The 24,653-nt window shown below is 33.6% G+C and overlaps 1 protein-coding gene across 1 annotated transcript; it reads right to left on the bottom strand.

The window, feature by feature from the left end:
- Positions 1 to 1,721: 1,721 nt before the first annotated feature.
- LOC115879289 lies at positions 1,722 to 23,323 on the bottom strand. The gene is made up of 9 exons (XM_030896037.1): positions 23,040 to 23,323; positions 14,090 to 14,152; positions 13,952 to 14,038; positions 13,736 to 13,896; positions 11,995 to 12,103; positions 8,471 to 8,617; positions 8,224 to 8,406; positions 5,975 to 6,099; positions 1,722 to 2,179 (listed from the first exon to the last, which is right to left on the bottom strand). The coding sequence occupies exons 1-9, from the start codon at positions 23,236 to 23,238 to the stop codon at positions 1,970 to 1,972; spliced, it is 1,284 nt and encodes a 427-aa protein (XP_030751897.1). The 5' UTR covers positions 23,239 to 23,323; the 3' UTR covers positions 1,722 to 1,969.
- Between the last annotated feature and the right edge of the window lie 1,330 nt (positions 23,324 to 24,653).

The raw sequence follows: 24,653 nt of genomic DNA, 5'->3' as shown, positions 1-24,653 counted from the left end.
TACCTTGTTATAGGCTTGCATTAGAATTGTCTAGGAATTTTATACAATGAATGGAGAGGCGATTTCGACAGACAATGACAAAAAAATTGCCAAAAAATAGACGAACTAAAATGACAGATCAAACATAACAATGCCACTCTCAATATTCATTCATTTGTAGATTTTAGTCAACTTATATTAAAATTCTAAAGTTGATGTCAGCAGAGGGATTTTAATAAAAAGTTTTGGTATATCCAGTGTGTGATCAGAGTGCATTTGAATATAATATAGTTTACTTTTAATTAACTCCGTGGTTTTACATAAACCTACATAACATACGATAATGGACGTTTTGACACTTTTTTCACAAATTTAATCTAACCTTAATAAAAATACCGTATGATCGAAAAATAAACAGCGTCCAGTTGGCTTTTTATATGTAAATTTATATGCTAAATGTCATCGATCGTCATTTGCCAGCCAACTGGACACCGTTTTTTTTTCGATCATACGGTACTAGCCCTGGTAACTTTATTTCCGTGGTCTGTACAACAGGTCTGTACTTTAATGCATACGACAGAGATAAATATATAAGACCAGTTGACAGACATATAGACAAAATAAAAAGCGGCATACAGCGTTGCCGATTCGCACGAGACGTAAAATAATAAACGAAGATAATGTATCTAAGCTATTCAGTATGCTCATTTCTGTTAGACAGTGCTGATGCTGATTTTGATGATGGCTTTATATACATATGTTACGGCTAAAATGGAAACTTGTATAGTTTTTAAACTATCCAGCTATTTTACAAACAAACAACACAACAAACACCGCAAACTAACACCTAACCCACAAAACGAGCGCTTTTTGCAAAATAGCTGGCTAGTTTGACAACTAGCTAAGTATCCATTTTAGCCATAGCATATACATTTCAAAGAGATGAAAGAACCGTTACTTTTTTGTACTGTCAGAGCGCTTTTAATTGGGAATGTCAGACAGTACCTTCAGAACATTTCAAAGCGCGCTGCAAGATTTAGGCTTGCTCTTTGGAGTTCGTTTGGAGGATTTTGAGAAAATTTTTGGGCTTTAGAGACAGCATAATTGTAATGGTTGGGGCCAAAATCCGGCAATACCGTATAGAAGAAATGTATCACCCTAACTTTTATCTCTTTTTAATACATTTGATTTTTAATTTAAGCTGTCTACATGACTCTCTTATTTGTTAAAACTCAGACTACGCAGTTTCGATGACCAGATCGGTATAAGAGAAGAATCATTAGGATTTATATTTATCCACGATCTATCGAATTTGTTTAATTTATATTATTGTTTTTATGTTTTTACAATGAATATTGATATGTACTTTATGTACAGTTATATCTGTTATTGATAGACGATATCCAAAAAATGAGAGAAAATACGATATACATCTGAATGAAAATGACAGGTGAGTATTTGCTGTTACTGTCATTACCTACAGTGTCAATATTCTTTCACTGGGCAGATTAAAACAGTGACCTTGATTTTTCAACTCTGTTAAAGATATTCTTTAATTGATTGGTTCCTCTTTGCCATTCAATTAAATTATTATCTAGGTACAGAGAATAACAGCTTAGTAATCAATTTTTTTGGCATAATTAATTTTATTTTTGTTATTAACAAATTTCTGTATAATATCTATAACAATTAAGCATCGGAATTTAAAATTATTTTTTAATTTTAAATTATGAAGGCTAATTTAGTTTGTTTTTTATTTTACAACAATTAAAAATATCTTAATGATATTTTTTGAAAAAGGGTAAGTGAAATAAAGTATGCTCGATTAACTGATATAAGTATTTCGCCTCTCAATTTTTGAAATATAACATACGTTGTGTCCATAAAAAATCATGTTATTCCGGGACTTCAGTGGTGGAGGTCTTGAATTGTTACTTATTCTTGCCCGTAGCTACGTGTTTGTAAAGGAATAGTTATTTTATTGATGTTTTCAAGTAACGCATGGCATTTGTTCATACGTTAAACACATGCCCAAATTTTCTTCAGGTGATGTTTCTTTAACGCTATGTCCAAAATGTACTCCTATAGTAAAAGGGGTGATGCTGCTTTCGATCCTACAGGGCGAATTGCCGGAAGGGCATAAGGTTGAACCACAATGTGTTAAACTACACGTAGACGGCGTCATGCCTAACATTTCGGGCTGAAAGAAAAACAAGAAATCATTAGTACAAAGAACTATAAATAGTAGTCGTGATTAGAGATAGAAAATAGGTTTATAGATTGTTAAGTTGATAATATTGGTGTTAATTTTGGTTTAGTAAAATTATGCATTTTGTGATTTAAAAACACTCGTCCAAAAAGTTTTTTAAAATATTAAGAAGATAATATTCTTGGAAGTAACTTAAAGTATTTTTATATGATTTTTGATGTGAATTAAAGGGCTCGAACTCACTGACGACCAGGTCGTCGGCTGGCCGGATGCATTGCGTTTACAGCTGCGGCCAGATGAACTACTAGTTTCAACAGAGTTGTCTGATCTAACGATTTTTTACGTTTTACCAATTAGAAAATATTTTTTCAGAAAGAATTAAGTTTCAGAAATGTTAAAATATCCGAGTTAACTAAAAAGCAAAGTTGCTATTCATGAGCTTATTAAATAATGTTCTAATATTAAATAATGCATTCAAAATATTCGTGGATTTTTCGTTAATAAATACTTAACTGGTGTGGTATGGAGTAAGTAAAATCTCCAACCCCGACTACACGATAACGTCGTTATTTCCATGTTTTTCAAATCCGCGATGCCTGCTATTCCATCAGTCGTTTCATAACAGAATATTCTACATCCTACGTCTATGTAATTTAATATGTGTAGAGTAAGACATGTAACTCATGAGATCTTCAGCATTATATCAATAAAAGACAAAAACAGTATTGTTCCTAAAGGTGCGTCCAGACTTGAGCATTTTAGCCCGAACGAACCGAGCGCGCACTAACAAGCAGAACAAATAGGCCGAACAAAAAGCATTGTGTACGCACGACCGACAAAAAGGGAGATATTCTGTTTCTTTTTTCTACTGATATGGACTTCTACTGATGGCTCTTATAGACTTTAGAAGTAAACATATTATGGCCACAGTTAGGGCCATCGTAAAAAAAAGGTCGTCAGACACTGGCTCTAAATATAAGCAGGTAGAAAGTTTAGCTTCCAGTTATTTCCATGTTTACAATATAAATTCCTCTTTTTTATTGTTACTGAGAATCTACAACAGTAAATACTTCTATTTTTATGAATGTTTAAGTTACTTTTACTCTTAATTTTTTTTTAAATAATGTACCTAGTCGAAATATAGTCTAACTTTTCAAACAGGGTCCAGTTTGAAAAACGTTAAATTAAATATAATATTTAAAATACAGTTCTCCTCCTTGTACATGACTACAGTACAACTAAAAAAAAACAATTTAATTAAAAAAACAAGTGGTTGTAGAAAAACTTTAAATAATATGATTTTTTTATTTTTTAACATCGAAACTCGAAGGTATAATAACAGGTATCATACCAACCATAAATAGAGTATGTCATATAAAAATGTTTTGAATTTTTAATAGAATCGACCCTTGATAAAAAATGGACTAGATTTAAGTTTCCCTTTGATCCAGTCTGTATACTATTTCTTTGGATTTTCTGCACATGTGCAAAAACTACACTAAAACAATATATCTTATAGAAAATAAAATATTGTGCGTTGAATTTGAGGGATTTCATCTGAAAAATTATTAATTTGGAAGAAAACCGGTAACAAGCAGCAGAAAATAATAATATTTTAGTGCAGTCTACCGGTCGCAACGACCAACGGACGGCCAGGACGTTAGTGTGCGCTGTATCATTTGATTTAATGGTTTAGCAGCGTCCTGGCCGGTGCGACCTGGTCGTCAGTGTGTTCGAGCCCTAAGTATAGTTTAAGTAAGTTAGAAGAATATAATTGCCGACTGGTATAACGTTATATTACGAGATCATCCTAAAGTATTTTACGATTGTCAAATAATCAAAATACGTGATTCTAATATTGCTTTTATTACGATCGGAAGATTTTAAAGTAATACCAAATATTTACTTACTTAATATGATTAATTATCCTAGATTAGGATTGTGGGTTTTTGATATGCTCAATTAGATGATATTAAGAATAATGTACATAATAAACAAATAATTAGATTAAGGCAAAATTTGTTGTCTGTTTGATGTTTGATTAGTGCAAAGATGGAGCATGTAGATATACGACTTAAAACTTTACGTCAATATGTTATAACAGCTGAAAAAGCGAAGTCGAAGTTATAAAAAGTACTACATTTTGCAGGAAATATCAATATAAAGTATGCATATATATACAGGTTGTTAATTTGTTTATTACTCGCGGCAAGAGCTTTATGGTTGAAATATGGCAACCTCGTCCCGCTCGTCGATAGACGACGCGACGGGACGAGTCGGCAGAAAACCTTATAAGTGCTATAACTTTTTTATTTTTTCAGATAAAAAACGAGATTTGGTACGTTAGTATGTAACATAAATTAGGATTGATTGACGTATACAATTATTTTTAGTCACATTTAATTATTTTTAGTCGTCATTTTCCTGTTTTACCGGAAATTACTATAACTTTTCATTTCTAAATGACAGCCTCGGTATATTTCTACTTTATTCACTAGAAAATGACATTCTGAATAGAATGACATACCACATGTCATCTTTTGACATTTTCGCTTAAAGAAAAATCGTATTTTAAATTTCAATCTAGAGTGCCATGGCTGTGTTAAAAATATTAATTTTTAATGAAGGAGCTTTGGAAAAATAGATTTTAACCGTCTAGTGTTTTTCGTGTCTTGTTCTGGCCGGTTAAAAGACGCTCAAATCATATTTTTAATCATATCTCAATTTTTTCAAATGGAACAAGATTGGCTTATTAGTATATTTAGTAAAAGCATATTTTTACGAATAATTTGGTACCACATACTTGGTATTTCGTGTCAAATTTTCGTTATGAACCGCATGTTACAATTTCAATTAAACCATATGGGAAAACTTCAAAAGTTGACATATGATATGTCATTCTATTCAGAGTATCATAAATGAAGTAAAAAAATACCGATGATAAATGCGATATAACATTCGAAAGTTGTAGTCATTTCGGATGAAACAGGAAGTGACCAAAAACAGTTGAATACCGTCAATCAATCCTGATTTATGTCACATACTACCATACCAAATCTCGTTTTTTAATCTGAAAAATAAAAAAGTTATAGGGGTGAGCCACTTATGAGATGCACCCGGTATAGGGACATTATCTTACATTGTTTATATTATACTAAAGTGACATTGAAAATGAAACACCCAGAATAACTTATCTGAGCGAGTCTTAAATAAGTGCAAATATTTTAGGGGTAGTATATTTCGACCCTACAAAAACGTCTATGAGGATTTTTTCGTGAAAAAATGTTGAATATTTTGAAAAAAATTGGATTTTTTGAGTTTTTATTTAAAAAACATAATTTCTTGATAATATGGCAACATTAAGTAGTAGATTACTAAATTTACAAGAAAGAAAACCCAGAAAAGATCCAGTGGTTGTCAGAATTTAAGCAAAAAATCATTTTTTAAAATTTTTAAACTAAATTAACTCGGTCATATTGGACTTATTTGAAAAACGGTAAAGAGAAAATATGTTTCTTTTATTGAGATCTACCAGCTCTGAAAATATTTGCACTTATTTCAGACTCACATTGTATAATAGAACATCAACACCTTATTAGCATTAAGGTAGACTAACTGAGAATTTTGGTAGTTTAATGTTATCAAACTGTAGTAAAAACTAAAGCATCCTCCACAGGTGTTGCATTTTCAATATATTTATCGAAAATATTTAGCCTGACACGGTTGAAATTTTTCTAGTTGTATAATTATTTTTGTTACTAAGTATTCTTATGGTATATATATTACCATTACGAGGTCTTCGGAATCACATGGCAAAACAATTTTGTCATTACACAAATCCAAGGCTCGCATTGTTTCTTCTGTGTCGTCCGTACCTGAACCTTCTTCTACATTAGTATCCGCTTCGGAATCTAAAAATTGCAACAGCATTTATCAATTGTTCAAAAAAAGTCAGGTGAGAATTATATACTTCAAGTAATGTTTGGTAAATAGATACTAAATTATTTTTGAACTTGAAGATGTTAATTACATTTGAAGACAATACAATAGAAAATTACACAAATCAATCAGAATGCATCAACACTTTTTTTCTACTATAGATGTACCTACATCTAACTTGTTATGTGGTTATGTATGCTTTCTAACAGGTTTTCGGCATTTTTCCCCGAATTCATATTTTAGAGTGAAGGTTTGTATTTACCTTAAATCGGTTCTATTTAGCAAAGACATTTTGAAAAATCCTACCGACTGCGCCCGCCAAATAATACGCCCGAGAAGGAGTTATATTAGAAGTAGTTTTTATAATTTATCTAGCAAATGCCAATGAAGTTTTGGTGTAATCCTCACTTGTTCTTAATTATACGTATACCGTGCGTCTCAAAAGTGGCTCACCCCTATAATTTTTTTTATTTTTTCAGTTAAAAAAACGAGATTTGGTATGTTAGTATATGACATAAATTAGGATTGATTGACGTATTCAGTTGTTTTCGGTCACTTCCTGTTTCACCGGAAATGACTACAACCGTTGCTACAACTTTTGATTTTTAAATGACACTCTCGGTATTTTTTTTACTGTATTCCATAGTAACACTCCCAATAGAATTTATTTGAAATTATAACTTGCGGTTCGTAACGAAAATTTGGCTCGAAATACCAAGTGTGTGGTATCAAATTATTCGTAAAAAAATACTTTTTTCAAATATGCTAATGAACCACCCTCGTTCAATATGAAAAATTGAGATATGACTAAAAATACGATGTGAGTATTTTCCAACTGGCCAGGACAAGACACTAAAAACACTAGACGATCAAATATATTTTTCCCTTAAGGCTCCCTGATTAAGAATTAGTGATTTTAACATACGTCACGGCACTCTAGATTGAATTTTAAAATACGATTTTTTATTAAGCGATAATGTCAAAAGTTGACATATGATATGTCATTCTATTCAAAATGTAATTTTCTATGGAATAAAGTAAAAAAATACCGAAGATGCCATTTAAAAATCAAAAGTTGTAGTCATTTCCGGTGAAACAGGAAGTGACCAAAAACAATTGAATACGTCAATCTACGCTAATTTATGTCATATACTAACATACCAAATCTCGTTTTTTTATCTGAAAAAATAAAAAAGTTATAGGGGTGAGCCACTTTTCAGGCACACCCGTATAGTATAAAAAAATTAATTGACCAAAAACAATTGAATACGTCAATCAATGCTAATTTATGTCATATACTAACATACCAAATCTCGTTTTTTTATCTGAAAAAATAAAAAAGTTATAGGGGTGAGCCACTTTTCAGGCACACCCGTATAGTATAAAAAAAATAGCGGATTAAAAACTTCTACGCTAACAAAAAATATATGCCTAACCTAACCTAACCTAACTCCTCTTTGACGCTAGTTGAAACTTTAATATTAGCTTGATTATCTATTGTCCTCAGTTATAAAAGATAGAAAAATACAGGGTATTTCAAAAAACGTGCCATTTTTCGTGGGGAGATTCCTCTCATATAAGATTTATTTTTCAAATTAACATAAGTCTGATTCCGTTTTGATTCGTAGCTACAGGGGGTTAAAATCTTCATTATTTTTCATTATAATTTTCTTCCAAATGCGATTCGAATGAAAGTTTGAAAGTAAAAGTTTCTATAAGTGCGACATATTTTAATGCTAAAAAAGTGTCGACATATTCACCAGGGACGTGCATATGGGTTGTCACTGGAATATTTTTCTAAAAAAAATATGTCCGCCACTGACTGTTTTTCCTCTTATTGGCAATTATAATATAATTATAATTATAAAATATTCTAAATCGAAAAAAAAATGAAGATTTAATTAAACAAAGCAGAATCGGACCCATATTGGTATAAAAAATAAATCTTTCGGCAATTCTTGTTTTTACGCGAAGATTCACGCGAAGATTCTCCCCATGAGAGATGGCACATGTTTTTTGAAACACTTTGTATATAATTGGTTGTGGGTTCTAAAATTATGCGTAATAAAAATGACTTAGTATTATAAATAGTATACCTTCTTCATCATTTTCATCTTCATCTTCTGTGTTGGGTGCTATTCTAAAAGCATTTTCGTGACATGGCTCGTATATTATACTGCACATATCCAGTTCTTGTCGTATACAAATGTTATAATCTTGGTCGGCTAAGTGTCTACCGTTATCGGCAAAATTCATCGTTTGCACGATTCCTGTAGAGCCTAATAATTATGCATTCAATTTAGATTTCCTTAATTTTTCAATAAAATAATTACAATTACTAACCTTGATGATATTGTAAACATCCTACAGGGGCTCGTTCGGTGAAGGGTATTTGAGTAACTAAAACTTCCCAAAATCTGGTCACAGCTTTTCTGCCAAGGGTCATGTTTATCTCGATATCGTACTCGAGATTTTCTACATCGAAATAAACTGTAAATTGAATACTTTAGTTATATTTATAACTAAATGTTGAACAGATCTAAGACTTATTCTTATAGTATATTTTACTGTTTTAATAATTTGCAAATATTGTAATCGCAAAACATTTTCCGATGCACGTCATCAATCATATCGACATTGACACTAAAGTCTATAAACCTGACTAAATGAAATTTTGGCAAAAATGTTTAAATTTGTTGTATAAGTTAAGATACCGAGCAGCTCTTCATTTGACTTTATAGAGCAAATGATTGTAACAGATATTTTATTTAGATTAAAGCTGCAAAAATTAGTTTAAACCGAATTTTATTATCGCAATGTTGGTCACATAGCGCCGTTTTCAGCAAGGTTGTCGTTTATTTTTTGACAATTATCCTAGTAGTAATTCTCATTTTTTCCCTATTTATATACCTATGTTTATCCCAATAATCCTAGAGTAATTCTCATTTTTTCCTTATTTTCATAGTCTTTTTTTAAAAATTGCACTTTTAAGCACAAACAGTTGTTTCAAGAACCAAATCTTCGAGTTTTTTTTTTGTATTGCATTTCTTGAAATTATGTGTTGAAAATATGCTGAAGCATTTAAACAGTCGAAGCAAAGAGCTTGTAGCTTCCCTGATAAACCATTTTGAACAAGAGAGGGTGACAATAAAGGTCCTTTATTACACTTGGCTGCAGTCAGAGAAGTAAGTTTGGTTGATAAGCACATTACACCACTTTCAAAGTTATTTTTACGTTAGTTTTAATTAAATTCTGTGATTATTAGTTTATGCATTAATAGCACCCTTTTACTTGTTATTACCACTTATGGCGTTGTAAGATTGTACCATTGCGATAAAAAAAAGTAGTACAAGAATTAGTACAGTAGTCCCAGATAGAACTCCTGGTCTATAAGGATATCGAGAAGTGGATATCGTCGTCACTATGAAAACAATACAATTATACCACCTAACTTTTTAGGCGTTACCATGAATTTGGTAATAATTGGTAGGTATACGTGGCGAAATAAAAGTATAAAAAATTTACCTACCTTTGAAAAATGTGCAATTATAATATTTTATTATAGACCAGCAGATTAAATAATATTTTGTTGTACTACTTTTTTTGATCGCAATGGTACATCAATAAATAAATAAATAACCCATAATAACGCTTAGAATAATCTTAATAATAAATAATGGACTAGTTTTTGCCAATATGTAATAAGGAAAATAAGCTATAAAACAAATAAATCAATTAATTACTAAAATATTAGTTATTAAATTAAAAATAAAACGTAAACATCTTTAAAAAATTATATAATAAATATATTGTTCGTCACTTTTAAATTAAGTTTTTTTTTTCGTCACTTTTAAGTTAAGTTTTTGAGATTTATCTCATAAATCCATCACAATCTGGCAGCGCTGTCGCTGTCGATTGTCACTCAAAGTTGATCACGTGCATCGGAAATTGTTTTGCGATTACCATATGTGTGAATTTTCCAAAATAATTAGACAATATTTCAATTATAAAAACAAATTAAACTATTTCTATAGAAGTCTAACGGGTGATGCTATGAGCCCAAAGGTATCATCGAGACTCGTCGTGAGAGCTCTGGCATGAAGGAACAGAATTAAATTATACTGGGTGCCGGACCGCAGCGGCATTTAAAGCAAAAGGCAACGAAAAAGCCGATGAACTAGCTAGGCAAGAATCATCGGTCTCCTATCTTGGTCCAGAGCCAGTAATGTACTAAATCTCTGGATCAGGGAAAAGTAGAATGCCCACTGGAGAAACAGACAGGAGATGTCGAGGATCTTCAAAGCAAGTAGGGATGATTTAACATATTACTATAAATGCAGGTGTTCGGTGGCGTAGAGGTACAGCTCTCGTCTACCTATCTCAAGGTTGTGGGTTCGAATCCTACAGCAGGTATTTCATTAGCCGACTATTTTTTAATAAAACAAAAATAGTTTGGGTACCTAGGTCGACTCAGCCTTAAATGAGTACTTCGGATCCACAATCCAGAGGATCCACAATAAGCGGTTGAAGCGTAAGGCTAGCCACATTACTTGTATACCGAACGGCTCTAGCATGGCAAGCTGTATAAGCTTGATACTCCCAAGGCGTTAAACGTTACGGGATGTACGATATACGGGAGCTATTATTATTATTATAAATGCATAAAACATCTTTTGTTGTAGAATTCATTGTATCTTAGACTGAACGCACACAGAAAGAGCAAATCAGTTTTAGTTAAAAACGTTTTTGATAAAATGCGTTTTCATGTGATGCTTCCATGCAAATTAAATAGGTTAACACTGATCAATCGCGAGCGTTGAGACAGGTTTAGGCTCGTTTAGTCACAGTTAGGCTGACCAAAGTCGCGCGCTGGATCGTCGTTTTATCGTTGATTGAAGAAATGAGAAGGTGCACAACCTTACGGGCGATTTCGGGACACAAAACCTGTGCGAGATGTAGCTGGCGGTACCGTCGCGTCGCCGCTAGTCAACCTGTCCGAGATTTAGTTTAGCTCTGTGCCGCTGAGAGTCGTTACAGCGCAGCGGATAAAGAATACTGTACCGCAGTTCTGCTTTCAGTCAACAGAGTGGGTGGTTGCCGGAGACAGTGTTGCCAGAACTCCGGATTAATTCGTAGATTTACGGATTTTGGATACAGTACGTTAATGGGTAGTCAGTACATACGGATTTTCTATCATAAAACAATTTAGTATAATATTATATGATTAAATAAAGAACGGCATCGGAGTTGGCTAGGAAATGAAGATCGCTGTTATTTAATAAAATATTATGGCAAATGTCAATAGTCGGCATTTCAAAACCAAGTAAACGACTTTATACGAACATACGAAATATTCAGTACCTATAAAAGAATTTTTATTTTTGTTGTTTATTCATGTTTAACACGAATAAATTTTCAATACATAAACGTGAATTTTCTAGCCAAATATATTTTTGTAAAACGTAATTCCAGATATTACATATTTTAATATTGCAACAGTGTTGCTTTCAGTTCCACAACGTCTTCGATATGCCTTCGCTAGCCGAATTAGAGAAAATGAGTGTTTTATGCGTTGGCTACAGAACGAGTAGAGGCTCCACCGTACAGCACTTGAGTTGAGACGTAAAGGCAAATCAAATAGCAACATCAGCCTTGTCAGGAATTTGCCCATTAGGTTGCATATCTTCCCAATTCTTTCAATCAACATTTTTATGATAAAACCACTTTAGTCTCGAACCGTTCTCTATCTGCTGCCGTACATATTTGATTGTAAATAAAACATTTTGCTTCTCTTTGAAACATATAATGTTTTTTATGAAAAATAATGTCTTTCTGTGTGCGCTCAGTCTTAGCCTACTCATAGTTACCGTGTTGTCCACTATTCATTCCACATATTTTTAGTTCTCTCGTCGAGGTAGGTGCTGTCATATAAAAAATATCTTGTTCGCATTCTCCAGTATTTCTGTTTGGCTGACCCTAACAACAATAGAAATTATATTGAAGAGAAATAAATTTACAGTAAATATAAAATTATAGACTAGCCGCATCTAACGAGAACCCCAGGCGTGTCATCAATCTTTTGTCGGTGAGATAGTGATGCGTGAAACAGTTCGAAATATTATAAAAATGTGTTGTTAAAGTTTAGGCTTATGAATCAGAAAAGTATCAATTAGTGATGTGTTGGTATTTGAGTAACGCGATTTTGGAGCGGTATTTTTTTGTAACGCCGTGTCGCGCTCAACAACAAATGGGGAACCTGTTACTGAAGAACGACGATCATAATGACGACAAAATTATAAATTATTTATAATTTGCAAATAAATAATTTATAATCGCTCTTGAAGTTAGCTTGAACCGTAGGCATTTTTACGTTTCCTAGACCGTGAACGCTACTGGTTGCGCTGACGAGCTAGGGAATGTACTGCAGGGCCCCACTCCGTTTCCTAGACAGTGCAGAGAGTACGGCGGAAAGTAACGCCTAGCTATAGGCAGTTCTGCAAGAGCACCTGTGGCTCCGTGACTGAGGCCATCGCTTCGTGAGCGAATGGTCCGTGGTTCAAATCTCACGCCGGACCAAAACTTTTTTTGTATATTTTTGCTTATAGCGTGATTTGATTGCATTGGTTTCACTCTTTTTGGTTAGATTGGTTTAGTTATTTGGCGGGTTGGTTAGCGTGGTTATTTGGAGGGTGTTAATTCATTGGTTATATTTGGTGGGATTGGCTGGTTGTTACTAATTTATATTTGTTTTTTAGATATTCATTGATTTTAAGATAAAAGCCCTTTTAGTCCATTTAAATCATAATACTATCGGTCATGGAAGTAAACATTAAAACGTGCTACATGTATACATATTTCTGTATTTATTCATATTTATTAAATAATAGGTGTTTGTTAGGTACTTGTATGTACACATTAAATTAATAATAAGCATTACAACAAATTATTACCTAGATTTTTTTATTACTGTTACTTATGACCTATTGTCAGGAATTTGGAGTATCGCAAGCCATCACGCATTGTTGCGCCCGCTGTCTAGGGAACGGAGTCTTTAGCACTGCGGTCCATTTCCTAGCTCGTCAGCGCAACCAGTAGCGCTCACGGTCTAGGAAACGTAAAAATGCGAACCGTAGTAACCGCATATCGACGTGTTTAGCTCCAGCCGTCGCGATTTCGTCGGTCGCCTACAGTCGCCTACAATAGTTACTGGAACTGTACGTAGCGTCGGGCGATCTCGATGGCGACGGCGACGTGTTCGCTCCTATGGTTCGCTCCAACCGTCGCGCTCCTAGAGTTGTAGTTCCCTGTCGAGTAACTGCTGTAACTGGGCATCGACGCTCGACCTCGGCGGCGCGGCGTTCTACTTCGCTCCAGCGACACTTAGGAAGTTGGAACCTCGATTACAAAATCGCGGTATTTTGGCGCGGTATTTTTCTGGAACGGTCGCTATTGTAACGCGACTCATGTGGAACCGGTATTCCCATCGCTAGAAGGCTAGTATCAATGCACCAATCACAAGCAAGGGGCATTCACAATGCAGTCGTGCCATTGATTACGCGGTTGGTTCTGCTTTAGATGTGTGTGTGTGTGTGCAGGAACTATACTTACCAAATTGAAGTGAATGAAATCCAGTCTAATTTGAGACACATCCTGACTAACTTTTCTAATAGATAATTGGCAAGTGGACATACCGGTGGTAAAGTCTGGATAGTCTGGATTAGCGAAGTACGTGAGATTATTGATGACCTGTTGATTACAAGTTGCTGTGACTAAGAAAGAGAATCAGAATTATGCGTGGAATTAAGTAAATAAATATTAACTTACAAATGCAACACACGCCAAATCCTAAGGCACAAAAACCGTGTGAATTACCCCCTTGAATTCTACACTCGTACGTGTTCATACAGATTCCTGAAACAGTTTCTTCGTTCTTTTTAGTTAGTAAAAATATGTTAGACTAACCTCGTCTTCTACCGTCTCGGGCTCGGCATTCTTCCACAAAAGGTACAGGAAAGAAATTTAATACTAGATTAAAACAAAAAAAATTGGTAATAGAAATCATAAATTAATTGCAAAATAATATAAACTATCAATTTTCAGTTATTGTTTTTTTTTTCGGTGAAAACTTATCACAGGAGGAACTTGTGGATGGAGGAGTACACTTTCGGGGAACTTACGAGTAGAACGTAAAATACCTACTACAGGCTGGTAAAAAAAATCATTTTTTGTACTTTTTCCAAATTGACCTATTCCGTGCTAATCAACAATTAAAATTTGTTTGAGAGATTTTAAGCAACAAGGAGATATATTAAAAACTGTAAAGATAAAAAGATGAATGTTGATAGAGATTATCGAGAAATAGTATATGAAAATGAATTAAATATTCTGTTACAAATGGAAGAAGAAATTCTTGAAGAAATAGTTCAAATATATCGTACCGCAGCTTGGCGAACTTTGAAGAATAATTTGAATAATTTTAAGTCATTTAAATATTCTAAACACTAAGAATTATTTGACGGGGGTGAAACATGTAGGGCATTTTTTCCATTTCGAAATTTTCTTTCTATTGCGAATTGCCGATTTCTTTATTACTTATACCTATAGATACCTATCTGCAGAATATGCTGTAGAAGTTCCCCGAAATCAATTCGGACCACCCTGTATTATTAATTTATTGTATTTAGAAATATTACTAAAACGGACATAAAGTAAAACGGTCAATTTTCAGGATAACTACAAACAAAAAAATATTTTTTTTTATAAAATTTAACCGATTTTGTAGTACTTTATAAATGTATCCATTACAGTTTAGAGTTTAGATCGTTTGCCATCGAATACATATCCTTCAAAAAGCGTTGGTATATTTTGATGATATACCGGGTGCGTCTCAAAAGTGGCTCACCCATATAACTTTTTTATTCTTCCTGATAAAAAACGAGATTTGGTATGTTAGTATATGACATCAATTAGGATTGATTGACGTATTCGATTGTTTTCGGTCACTTCCTGTTTCACCGGAAATGACTATAACTTTTGATTTTTAAATTTATTTTATTTTATTTTATTTACTCATTACAAACACCTATTGAGGTAGCTACATGCAAAGGCCTAAAGAAAACAAATACAATTACAATTACTTAAAACTAGACATGTACTACAAAAGTACATAAAAATAATATAAATAAAACATATATAATAATAAATAAAGTAAATAAGTAACAAAGTACATAACATTTAATTTATAAAATGTGCAATAAAAAAAACAATGAAACCTATCACACCAGATTTGTCTCCTGATGCACCAACAAGATGCGCCTAAGTTCGCCAAACTTAATGCTAAACATATCGGGAATTGTGTTCCCAGACAACATATCATTATAAATGGTAAAAGTAAAAAAATACCGAGGGTGTTATTTAAAAATCAAAAGTTGTAGTCATTTCCGGTGAAACCGGAAGTGACCAGAAACAATTGAATATGTCAATTAATCCTAATTTATGTCATATACTAACATACCAAATCTCGTTTTATCTGAAAAAATAAAAAAGTTATAGGGGTGAGCCACTTTTGAGACGCACCCGGTATATAATGGATGGAGTTGCACTATTTATAGAATAGTAAGCACTATCTATGGATTTTAAGGTACTCTTCAATATATTCGAGGTTAATTTTCTACGTTCGTCTTCTGAGCTATTATAACGGGGCGGGGATTCACTTGATTGTGTGAGTTGAGTGTTGTTTTAATTATAACCCTATAACTTTTTTATTTTTTCAGATAAAACAACGAGATTTGGTATGTTAGTATATGACGCATTAATTGGGATTGATTGACGTATTCAATTGTTTTCATTCACTTCCGGTTACACCGGAAATGACTACAACTTTTGATTTTTAAATGGCATCTTCGGTATTTTTTTACTTTATTCGATAGAAAATGACACTCTGAATCGAATGACATATTATATGTCAACTTTTGACATTTTAGCATATGGTTTATTTAAAATTGTAACATGCGGTTTAAAACGATAATTTGACTCAAAATACCAAGTGTGTGGTATCAAATTATTCGTAAAAAATGCTTTCCAAATATGCTAATGAGCCACCCTCGTTTCATTTGAAAAATTGAGATATGATTAAAAAATACGATTTGGGCATCTTTTAACCGGCCAGGATAAGGCACTAAAAACATTAGACGATCAAATCAATTTTTCTAAGGCTCCTTGATTAAAAATTAGTGTTTTTAACACAGCCATGGCACTCTAGATTGAAATTTAAAATAGAATTTGTTTTTGAGTGACTATGTCAAAAATTGACATATGATGTCATTCGATTCAGAATGTCATTTTCTATCGAATAAAGTAAAAAAATACCGAAGGTGCCATTTAAAAATCAAAAGTTGTAGTCATTTCCGGTGTAACCGGAAGTGAATGAAAACAATTGAATACGTCAATCAATCCCAATTAATGCGTCATATACTAACATACCAAATCTCGTTGTTTTATCTGAAAAAATAAAAAAGTTATAGGGGGTGAGCCACTTTTGAGACGCACCCGGTATATAATGGATGGAGTTGCACTATTTATAGAATAGTAAGCACTATCTATGGATTTTAAGGTACTCTTCAATATATTCGAGGTTAATTTTCTACGTTCGTCTTCTGAGCTATTATAACGGGGCGGGGATTCACTTGATTCACTTTTTATTTGCAAGTGGTTAGGTTGTGTGAGTTGAGTGTTGTTTTGATTTATCTGCTGCTTGGCTCCAGCCCAACAGTTTAAAAAGAAATGCTTCTTAAAATATAAAAGCCTTTTATCAAAAGACTTAAATCTTTAAGTTTATTGACTTAATTCTTTTAGGAAATCACAAATCACTTTCGCAGAACTGCAAGCTCGCAGAAAACTTAAGTCTTTTTTTGATTTAAATCATTTTAATGACTTAAGTCATTTGATTTTAAGTCATTTTTCGAAAGTTAACTTAAGATTTAAGTCTTTTTGAAAATGATTTGTGATTTAAATCTTTATTCCGAAATAGAAAAAAAATTAAGTCTTTTTAGATAAGACTTAAGTCATTAAAAATATATAAATCTTTTTATAAAAGACTTAAGTCATCAAAAAGATTTAAGTCTTAAAGTTTTATAAAAGGCTTACGTCAGATTTTTATACCGGGTGCGTCTCAAAAGTGGCTCACCCTTACAACTTTTTTATTTTTTCAGATAAAACAACGATATTTGGTATGTTAGTATATGACATAAATTGGGATTGATTGACGTATTCAATTGTTTTCGGTCACTTCCGGTTTCACTGGAAATGACTACAACTTTTGATTTTTAAATGGCACCCTCGATATTTTTTTACTTTATTCGATAGAAAATGACACTCTGAATCGAATGACATATTATATGTCAACTTTTGACATTTTAGCATATGGTTTATTTAAAATTGTAACATGCGGTTTAAAACGATAATTTGACTCAAAATACCAAGTGTGTGGTATCAAATTATTCGTAAAAAAATGCTTTTTCCAAATATGCTAATGAGCCACCCTCGTTTCATTTGAAAAATTGAGATATGATTAAAAATACGATTTGGGCATCTTTTAACCGGCCAGGATAAGGCACTAAAAAACATTAGACGATCAAATCAATTTTTCTAAGGCTCCTTGATTAAAAATTAGTGTTTTTAACACAGCCATGGCACTCTAGATTGAAATTTAAAATAGAATTTGTTTTTGAGTGACTATGTCAAAAATTGACATATGATGTCATTCGATTCAGAATGTCATTTTCTATCGAATAAAGTAAAAAAATACAGAAGGTGCCATTTAAAAATCAAAAGTTGTAGTCATTTCCGGTGTAACCGGAAGTGAATGAAAACAATTGAATACGTCAATCAATCCCAATTAATGCGTCATATACTAACATACCAAATCTCGTTGTTTTATCTGAAAAAATAAAAAAGTTATAGGGGTCAGGCACTTTTGAGATGCACCCGGTATATTTTTATGATAAATTTAAAACAGCAGCATTTCTTTTTCGTACACCTAGTATAGTACACACTAGAGGTGGGCAAAGATTGAACGAGTCGTTCATTCGAATGAGTATTACAAATGAATCGTGACATTCGTTCGATTCACTGCTTAGAATACGGTTCGTTCAATTGAATCGTAGCCAGTACGAATCCATAACATTTAAATGATGAGCCGTAAAAAAGAATCGTGAGAATTGAATCGGATCACAATGCGGTCGTTCGACCAAAGAGTCGTGAGAATTGCTTTAATGGGTACAATACGGTTCGTTCAATTGAATCGTGGCCAGCACGGATCCATAAGATTTGAAGGATGAGCCGTAAAAAGAATCGTGAGAATTGAATCGGATCACAATGCGGTCGTTCGACCAAAGAGTCGTTAAATTGCTTTAATGGGTACAATACGGTTCGTTCAATTGAATCGTGGCCAGCACGGATCCATAAGATTTGAAGGATGAGCCGTAAAAAAGAATCGTGAGAATTGAATCGGATCACAATGCGGTCGTTCGACCAAAGAGTCGTTAGAATTGCTTTAATGGGTACAATACGGTTCGTTCAATTGAATCGTGGCCAGCACGGATCCATAAGATTTGAAGGATGAGCCGTAAAAAGAATCGTGAGAATTGAATCGGATCACAATGCGGTCGTTCGACCAAAGAGTCGTTAGAATTGCTTTAATGGGTACAATACGGTTCGTTCAATTGAATCGTGGCCAGCACGGATCCATAAGATTTGAAGGATGAGCCGTAAAAGAATCGTGAGAATTGAATCGGATCTGCAATGCGGTCGTTCGACCAAAGAGTCGTTAAATTGCTTTAATGGGTACAATACGGTTCGTTCAATTGAATCGTGGCCAGCACGGATCCATAAGATTTGAAGGATGAGCCGTAAAAAGAATCGTGAGAATTGAATCGGATCACAATGCGGTCGTTCGACCAAAGAGTCGTTAGAATTGCTTTTAATGGGTACAATACGGTTCGTTCAATTGAATCGTGGCCAGCACGGATCCATAAGATTTGAAGGATGAGCCGTAAAAAGAATCGTGAGAATTGAATCGGATCACAATGCGGTCGTTCGACCAAAGAGTCGTTAGAATTGCTTTAATGGGTACAATACGGTTCGTTCAATTGAATCGTGGCCAGCACGGATCCATAAGATTTGAAGGATGAGCCGTAAAAAGAATCGTGAGAATTGAATCGGATCACAATGCGATCGTTCGTTTCTACGGCGCGGCGCGGCGGTAATATAGGCATACAGTTAGGCACCAAAATTTAGACTTGAACAAAAGCCCTAAACAAAGATCAGCAAAAAATATATTGTTATGATTATTAAAATATGGCTCTAAAAATATTAAATAGATATTAAGAAGTCTTTAATAATTAGTATATATGAATTGGATTGATAATTTAATATTATTGGTAAAATGTCCGGCCAAATCATCGCCGGTAGTGCCAGTTACGATTCTTGTTTTTATGAAACGTAAATTGTGTATGTGGTTCGTTTAAATGAACGAATCGTAGGCAGTGGCGGACTAAAGGGGGTGGGCGGAAGGGGCTGTCCGCCCTGGGCCCCGTCTTGTAAGGGGCCTCCAAATCTCAATAAGTAATTTTTTATTCAACTGGCAAAGAATGACAGTTCTGTCAAAGATGTTCAGTAGTTATGAAGCAATTTGTAGGTGGAGTAGATTAGCATCAGATCATACCGTGAATAGTTCTGACTGACAACGAAACGCATTATCAAGCAAGGGGGATGTCAATGTTAGTCGGTAACTATTGTGAACTAAAGACCTAGTTCAAGGAACTATTCGTCTGGAGGAACTAGAACTAAGGAACTAGTTCCTCCCAAGGACTAGAATTCCCACCTCTAAGGTGGAGTATGCAAAATAATTAATATATTGTTACGTTTTTCGTCGGTTCCGTGTGGATAGAAAGTCACAATTTATTTAAACACTATTTATTTAACACTAATTAACAAAAACAATAACGATAAAAAAAATTATAGAACTATTTACAAACGATTTATAACTAAGAATTTATTTTGAATTTTAGCGCGTCAACTGCACTGGTATATTTATAACTGCCCTCTCTAGGCCACGGCCGCCGGCTTTTTAGATCGTTAGGTGCATAGAGAAGGTTTTCGAATGTTCTCGTATGTACTACTCCATTCCAGTGGGACTCGATCCTTCTCGAATGAAGCATTGCGGTGTCTATGCGATGTTAAGGTCATCCGAGGGCGGGCCATATTGTTAGGTTAGGTCGAGTCCACACCGGTCCGCAACAATATGTATGTAAAATAATTATCAATTATCAGGCCCCAGTAATTCTCAATGGCATTTTCTATTTAGGAAATTAAATCAAGAGGTAATTTTCTTTGTTTAAAATATCGAATAATTATTATTATTTTTTATAATTTTAAAGATTACAATAATTATGAATATAACCTTGAATTTATTTATTTTAACTTTTAAGTTATATTTAAATGGTTTCATTATTTATTTTTACTGAATAAACATTTTAAATTACAACCAGTGCACAGCATAACTTGTATTCAAGCTTTCTAACCGATGATGGTGAGTACTGCCGTCTTTAGTATAACGGAGGCCACGAGTCTGAGACAGCGAAGGGGCCCCTCGAATCTTGGAGGACTGACAAAATCGTGATATTTTGTAGTGGTATTTCCCTGGAACGGTCGCGAAAGTAACGCGGCTAATTTGTGGAACCGGTATTTCCATCACTTTGTCATCATAAGTTGCCTTTTCACTAGTGAATTAAAAAAAGTGGATTTCCATTTGAAAAAAATGATTTATGATAATTTTTTAATCGCTCAATTCCATGACAGCTGCGGCCATTATTATATGACATTCGGCCGCAATGCTTTATTCAGACACAATTTAATTGTTAAAATAGATAGCCTCATGTCTTCTCTTTACGGTACAGTGGCTGTGGTAATCACTAAATTTGACATTTAGGCTACACACATATTTTTGACATGATGTTTTTTTTGTCCAAAAATTATAAATATTTTTTTCCTCAAAAACAGTTAACGTTAGGTATAGAGTGTTTCATATTAAAATTCATAAAATTTTACAGAGAATTTAAGTATGTAAAAAATGAGGGCACCCGTTTAAAATAAGAAAGTTGCTGTCAACTTCCGGTACTTCCCGGTACTTCCGGAATTGCCGCCATATTGGAAATGTTTTTAATCGATAGATCTCGTTGTGAAACAATGATGTGCCAAAAATCTCTGATCTAGATATTGTAGTTCTCTAGAAACTTCTAATGCACGCTGAGCCTGGGACACCCTGTATAAATACTTGAATTTTGTCAACCATTATACATACGTCATTCCATCTTTACAAAATGTGCATTAGAAGTATATCATTATCTAAAAAGACCGGGTGCCACATTTAGCTTCGCCGCCCCGGGCCCCCGACAGGCTTAGTCCGCCACTGATCGTAGGAATCGATTCAATATGAGAAATTGAATCGTGTGATTCGATTCACTAAAAAGAATCGTAATGCCCATCACTAGTACATACCTAGTCTCCTTAGATCCTGAAATACAAGGCGATTTTTAAAATGTTGCATTTTTCGACCTTCTTCGTATCTTGGTTTTAGGTGCGCCACTGAATTTTACTTGGAAATCTCTATGGAGCCCGATTTTCACCTTTTACATAAGTCATAATGGCCGAGTCATGGGGTAAGTCGAAAAATGCAACAATTTCAATTTCGCCCTGTATTTTAGGAACTAAGAGGGCTAGGATAAATATGTGTGTACCATTTTTTTCCAGTTTCACAAAAAAGTAACATAGTAATGTGAAAACCACATCTTTGTATTTCTGCTCATAAACGAGAAAGCCTGTTAAACACGCAAATGGGTCATCCTGTACAAAGTATCACAAAATTTAATTTAATATAAGTTGTGTTTTTATGCTTTTATGTTTATTTTTTTATTGTTGATTATATTAGTTATTCCGAAAATAAATCGTTTTGTTTTAAGTGATTTTATTCTCATCTATACCTACAATAAATTGATAATATGATACCTACTCAGTAAGAAATTAAATTAATACTAACATTTAAAAAAAAGGTACCTAAATTGAGTTCTGGTTGTCTTGACTTGAAGGTAATTATATTGACTTTGAGTCATTTTACTGACTTAACTTGCAGATCATCATGATTTAAGTCAAAAATATAGACTTAAGTCATAAAAACGACTTAAAAAACGTTATATTGATTTCAGTCTTTACATAAATGACTCGAGTTGAAATAAGATGATTTAAGTCAGACTTAAGACTTAAATCATGTGAACGTTATGTTGAATTTGACTTAAGATTTAAATCATTTTGATTTTAGAAATGACTTAAGAGTCCATTAAATATAAAGGATTATACTATATCCGTATTGTAGCACATTTTTAGATAACTTCTTCATTTTTAAGATTTTGATGGTCAAACATCAACAAAATATTCCTTATGTTTGGACTAAATTTTCTCGAAAATAAAGGGATAATTTAAAATTTCGTTACAATACGGCAATAGATTGAAGTTTTGTGATTACAGTGATATATCATTTATATGGTTTTGTAACAAATTGCTCCCTATTTTTTGGCAAATGCTGAGGCTCTTCAAACTTTAATCAAGCCTTAATAAAAGCACGTTTGTATGGTATTTTGGACGTAGCTTAACACGATAGGATCGGGATAAGCCGGGGGCAGATTTCTAAAATATAATATATATTTCCGCTTTACCCGTCGCCTGAGAGCGACCCGAACAGTACTGCGTAATAGACTCTTAACACTTAAGTCTTTTTAAAACCGACTTGTTGCATTTTTGAGTTCTAGATACCACCAATAAACTAAAATTTCTTGTTCGGTGGAATTAGCAAACTCACCTCTAGGCATCCGATTGATATCAATCACAGAATCACCGTTCGATAAATTTACAGCAAGTCCCTCTACTTGGTTCTCTCCCTCGTCATCTTTCCAAATGTCCACCTCCCTCTTCTCCTTCCTTATAGTTTCCGCGCTGCACAGCATCCCGGCTACGATCATAGCACTGCACCATCCGTGCACCACTTTCCTTTTCCACATCTTCGCTGGTACTACAGCCTTGAAATCTATTTATTTAGGAAGCAATTACTCGGATATTGTTCATCCGTATAGAACAAACAGTGCGCTCGCACGCGGCACGCGACGGTTTCTTTCGTCGCGGATCTTCTTCTTCGTGGGAAAAGATGCGAAAAGTGGGTTAGGAGGTTTAGGTCGCTGGGGTTAATGTCAGGTGGACGGGACAGGTTCAATCTCATCTCGTACCGATGGGCAGGTGTTGGGCGAATCTAATTTTTAGTACCGTTATCATGCAGATATCGGTAGTAGTTAATTATAAAGGGAAGCAATAATGTTGCGTTGATAATACTACTGATAATCAGTGGCGTAGCGAGGAAGTCGCCGGCGCCGGTCCAACAAATAATAAAAGACACGTATAAGTATAAAAAAGACTCGTATAGGTAAAAACACGTATAAAATTCATCACAGAACTTTAATTAGCTGATCACTGCGCTCTTATTGTAAAAACGTTACAGCAATCAGCTGCAACAAGTCAGTTTTAAAAAGACTTAAGTCTTAAGTCATTTCTAAAATCAAAATGATTTAAATTTTAAGTCAAATTCAACATAAAGTTCAAATGATTTAAATCTGAAGTCTTTGACTTAAATAATTTTATTTCAAGTCAAGTCATTTTTGTAAAGACTTAAATCAATATAACATTATTTAAGTCGTTTTTATGACTTATAGTCTATATTTTTGATTTAAATCATGATGATCTGCAAGTTAAGTCAGTAAAATGACTTAAATCAATATAATTTCCGTCAAATCAAGACAACCAGAATTCAATTTAAATATATTTTTTTAAATGTTAATATTAATTTTCTTGTATTACCAATTAGGCGATTTTCTTACTAAATTATTAATTTATTATAGACAGATAAGACTAAAACTACATAAAATAAAACGGTTAATTTTCAGAACAACTATAAACACAAAAATTTGTTTTTTTTATAAAATTTTAATGATTTTGTAGTACTTTATATAGATAGATGTCATCGTTTACAGATACCGTATGATCGAAAAAAAAAACGGCGTCCAGTTGGCTGGGAAATGACATTTCCCTTATAAATTTACATATAAAATGACAGCGATCTTCATTTCATAGCCATCGCTAACGCCGTTTATTTTCGATCATACGGTAGATGTCATTGAATACATGTCTATTAAAAAGTGGTGATGTGTTTTGATCGCTATGTAATATATCGATGGCATAAGCTAAGGGCTGGAAGATTTTAAGGTACTCTTCAATATATTCTAGATAAATTTCTTTCGTTCGTTTTTCGGGCTACATAACAGAGTCGGGGATTCACTTGAAAGACAACAGACTTACTACGCATGCGTAACACGACAAATAATCAGAACCGATTCCGGTGCGTCTAAAAAGTGGCTGACCCCTATAC

Source organism: Sitophilus oryzae, unplaced genomic scaffold (assembly GCF_002938485.1).
Source record: "Sitophilus oryzae breed Bouriz unplaced genomic scaffold, Soryzae_2.0 scaffold_1576_pilon_pilon, whole genome shotgun sequence".
NCBI lineage: Eukaryota > Metazoa > Arthropoda > Insecta > Coleoptera > Curculionidae > Sitophilus > Sitophilus oryzae.
Note: the sequence above shows the minus strand (reverse complement) of the source record. Positions and strands in the feature narration are given on the sequence as shown.

Excerpts from the sequence above, each read along its gene's own strand:
- LOC115879289 (XM_030896037.1), bottom strand. The coding sequence starts at position 23,238 with ATGTGGAAAAGGAAAGTGGTGCACGGATGGTGCAGTGCTATGATCGTA. Across the intron at positions 8,407-8,470 it reads ATGTTTACAATATCATCAAG|GCTCTACAGGAATCGTGCAA; the intron begins GTTAGTAATTGT and ends CATAATTATTAG. Across the intron at positions 2,180-5,974 it reads ATTCCGAAGACCTCGTAATG|CCCGAAATGTTAGGCATGAC; the intron begins GTAATATATATA and ends TTTTTCTTTCAG.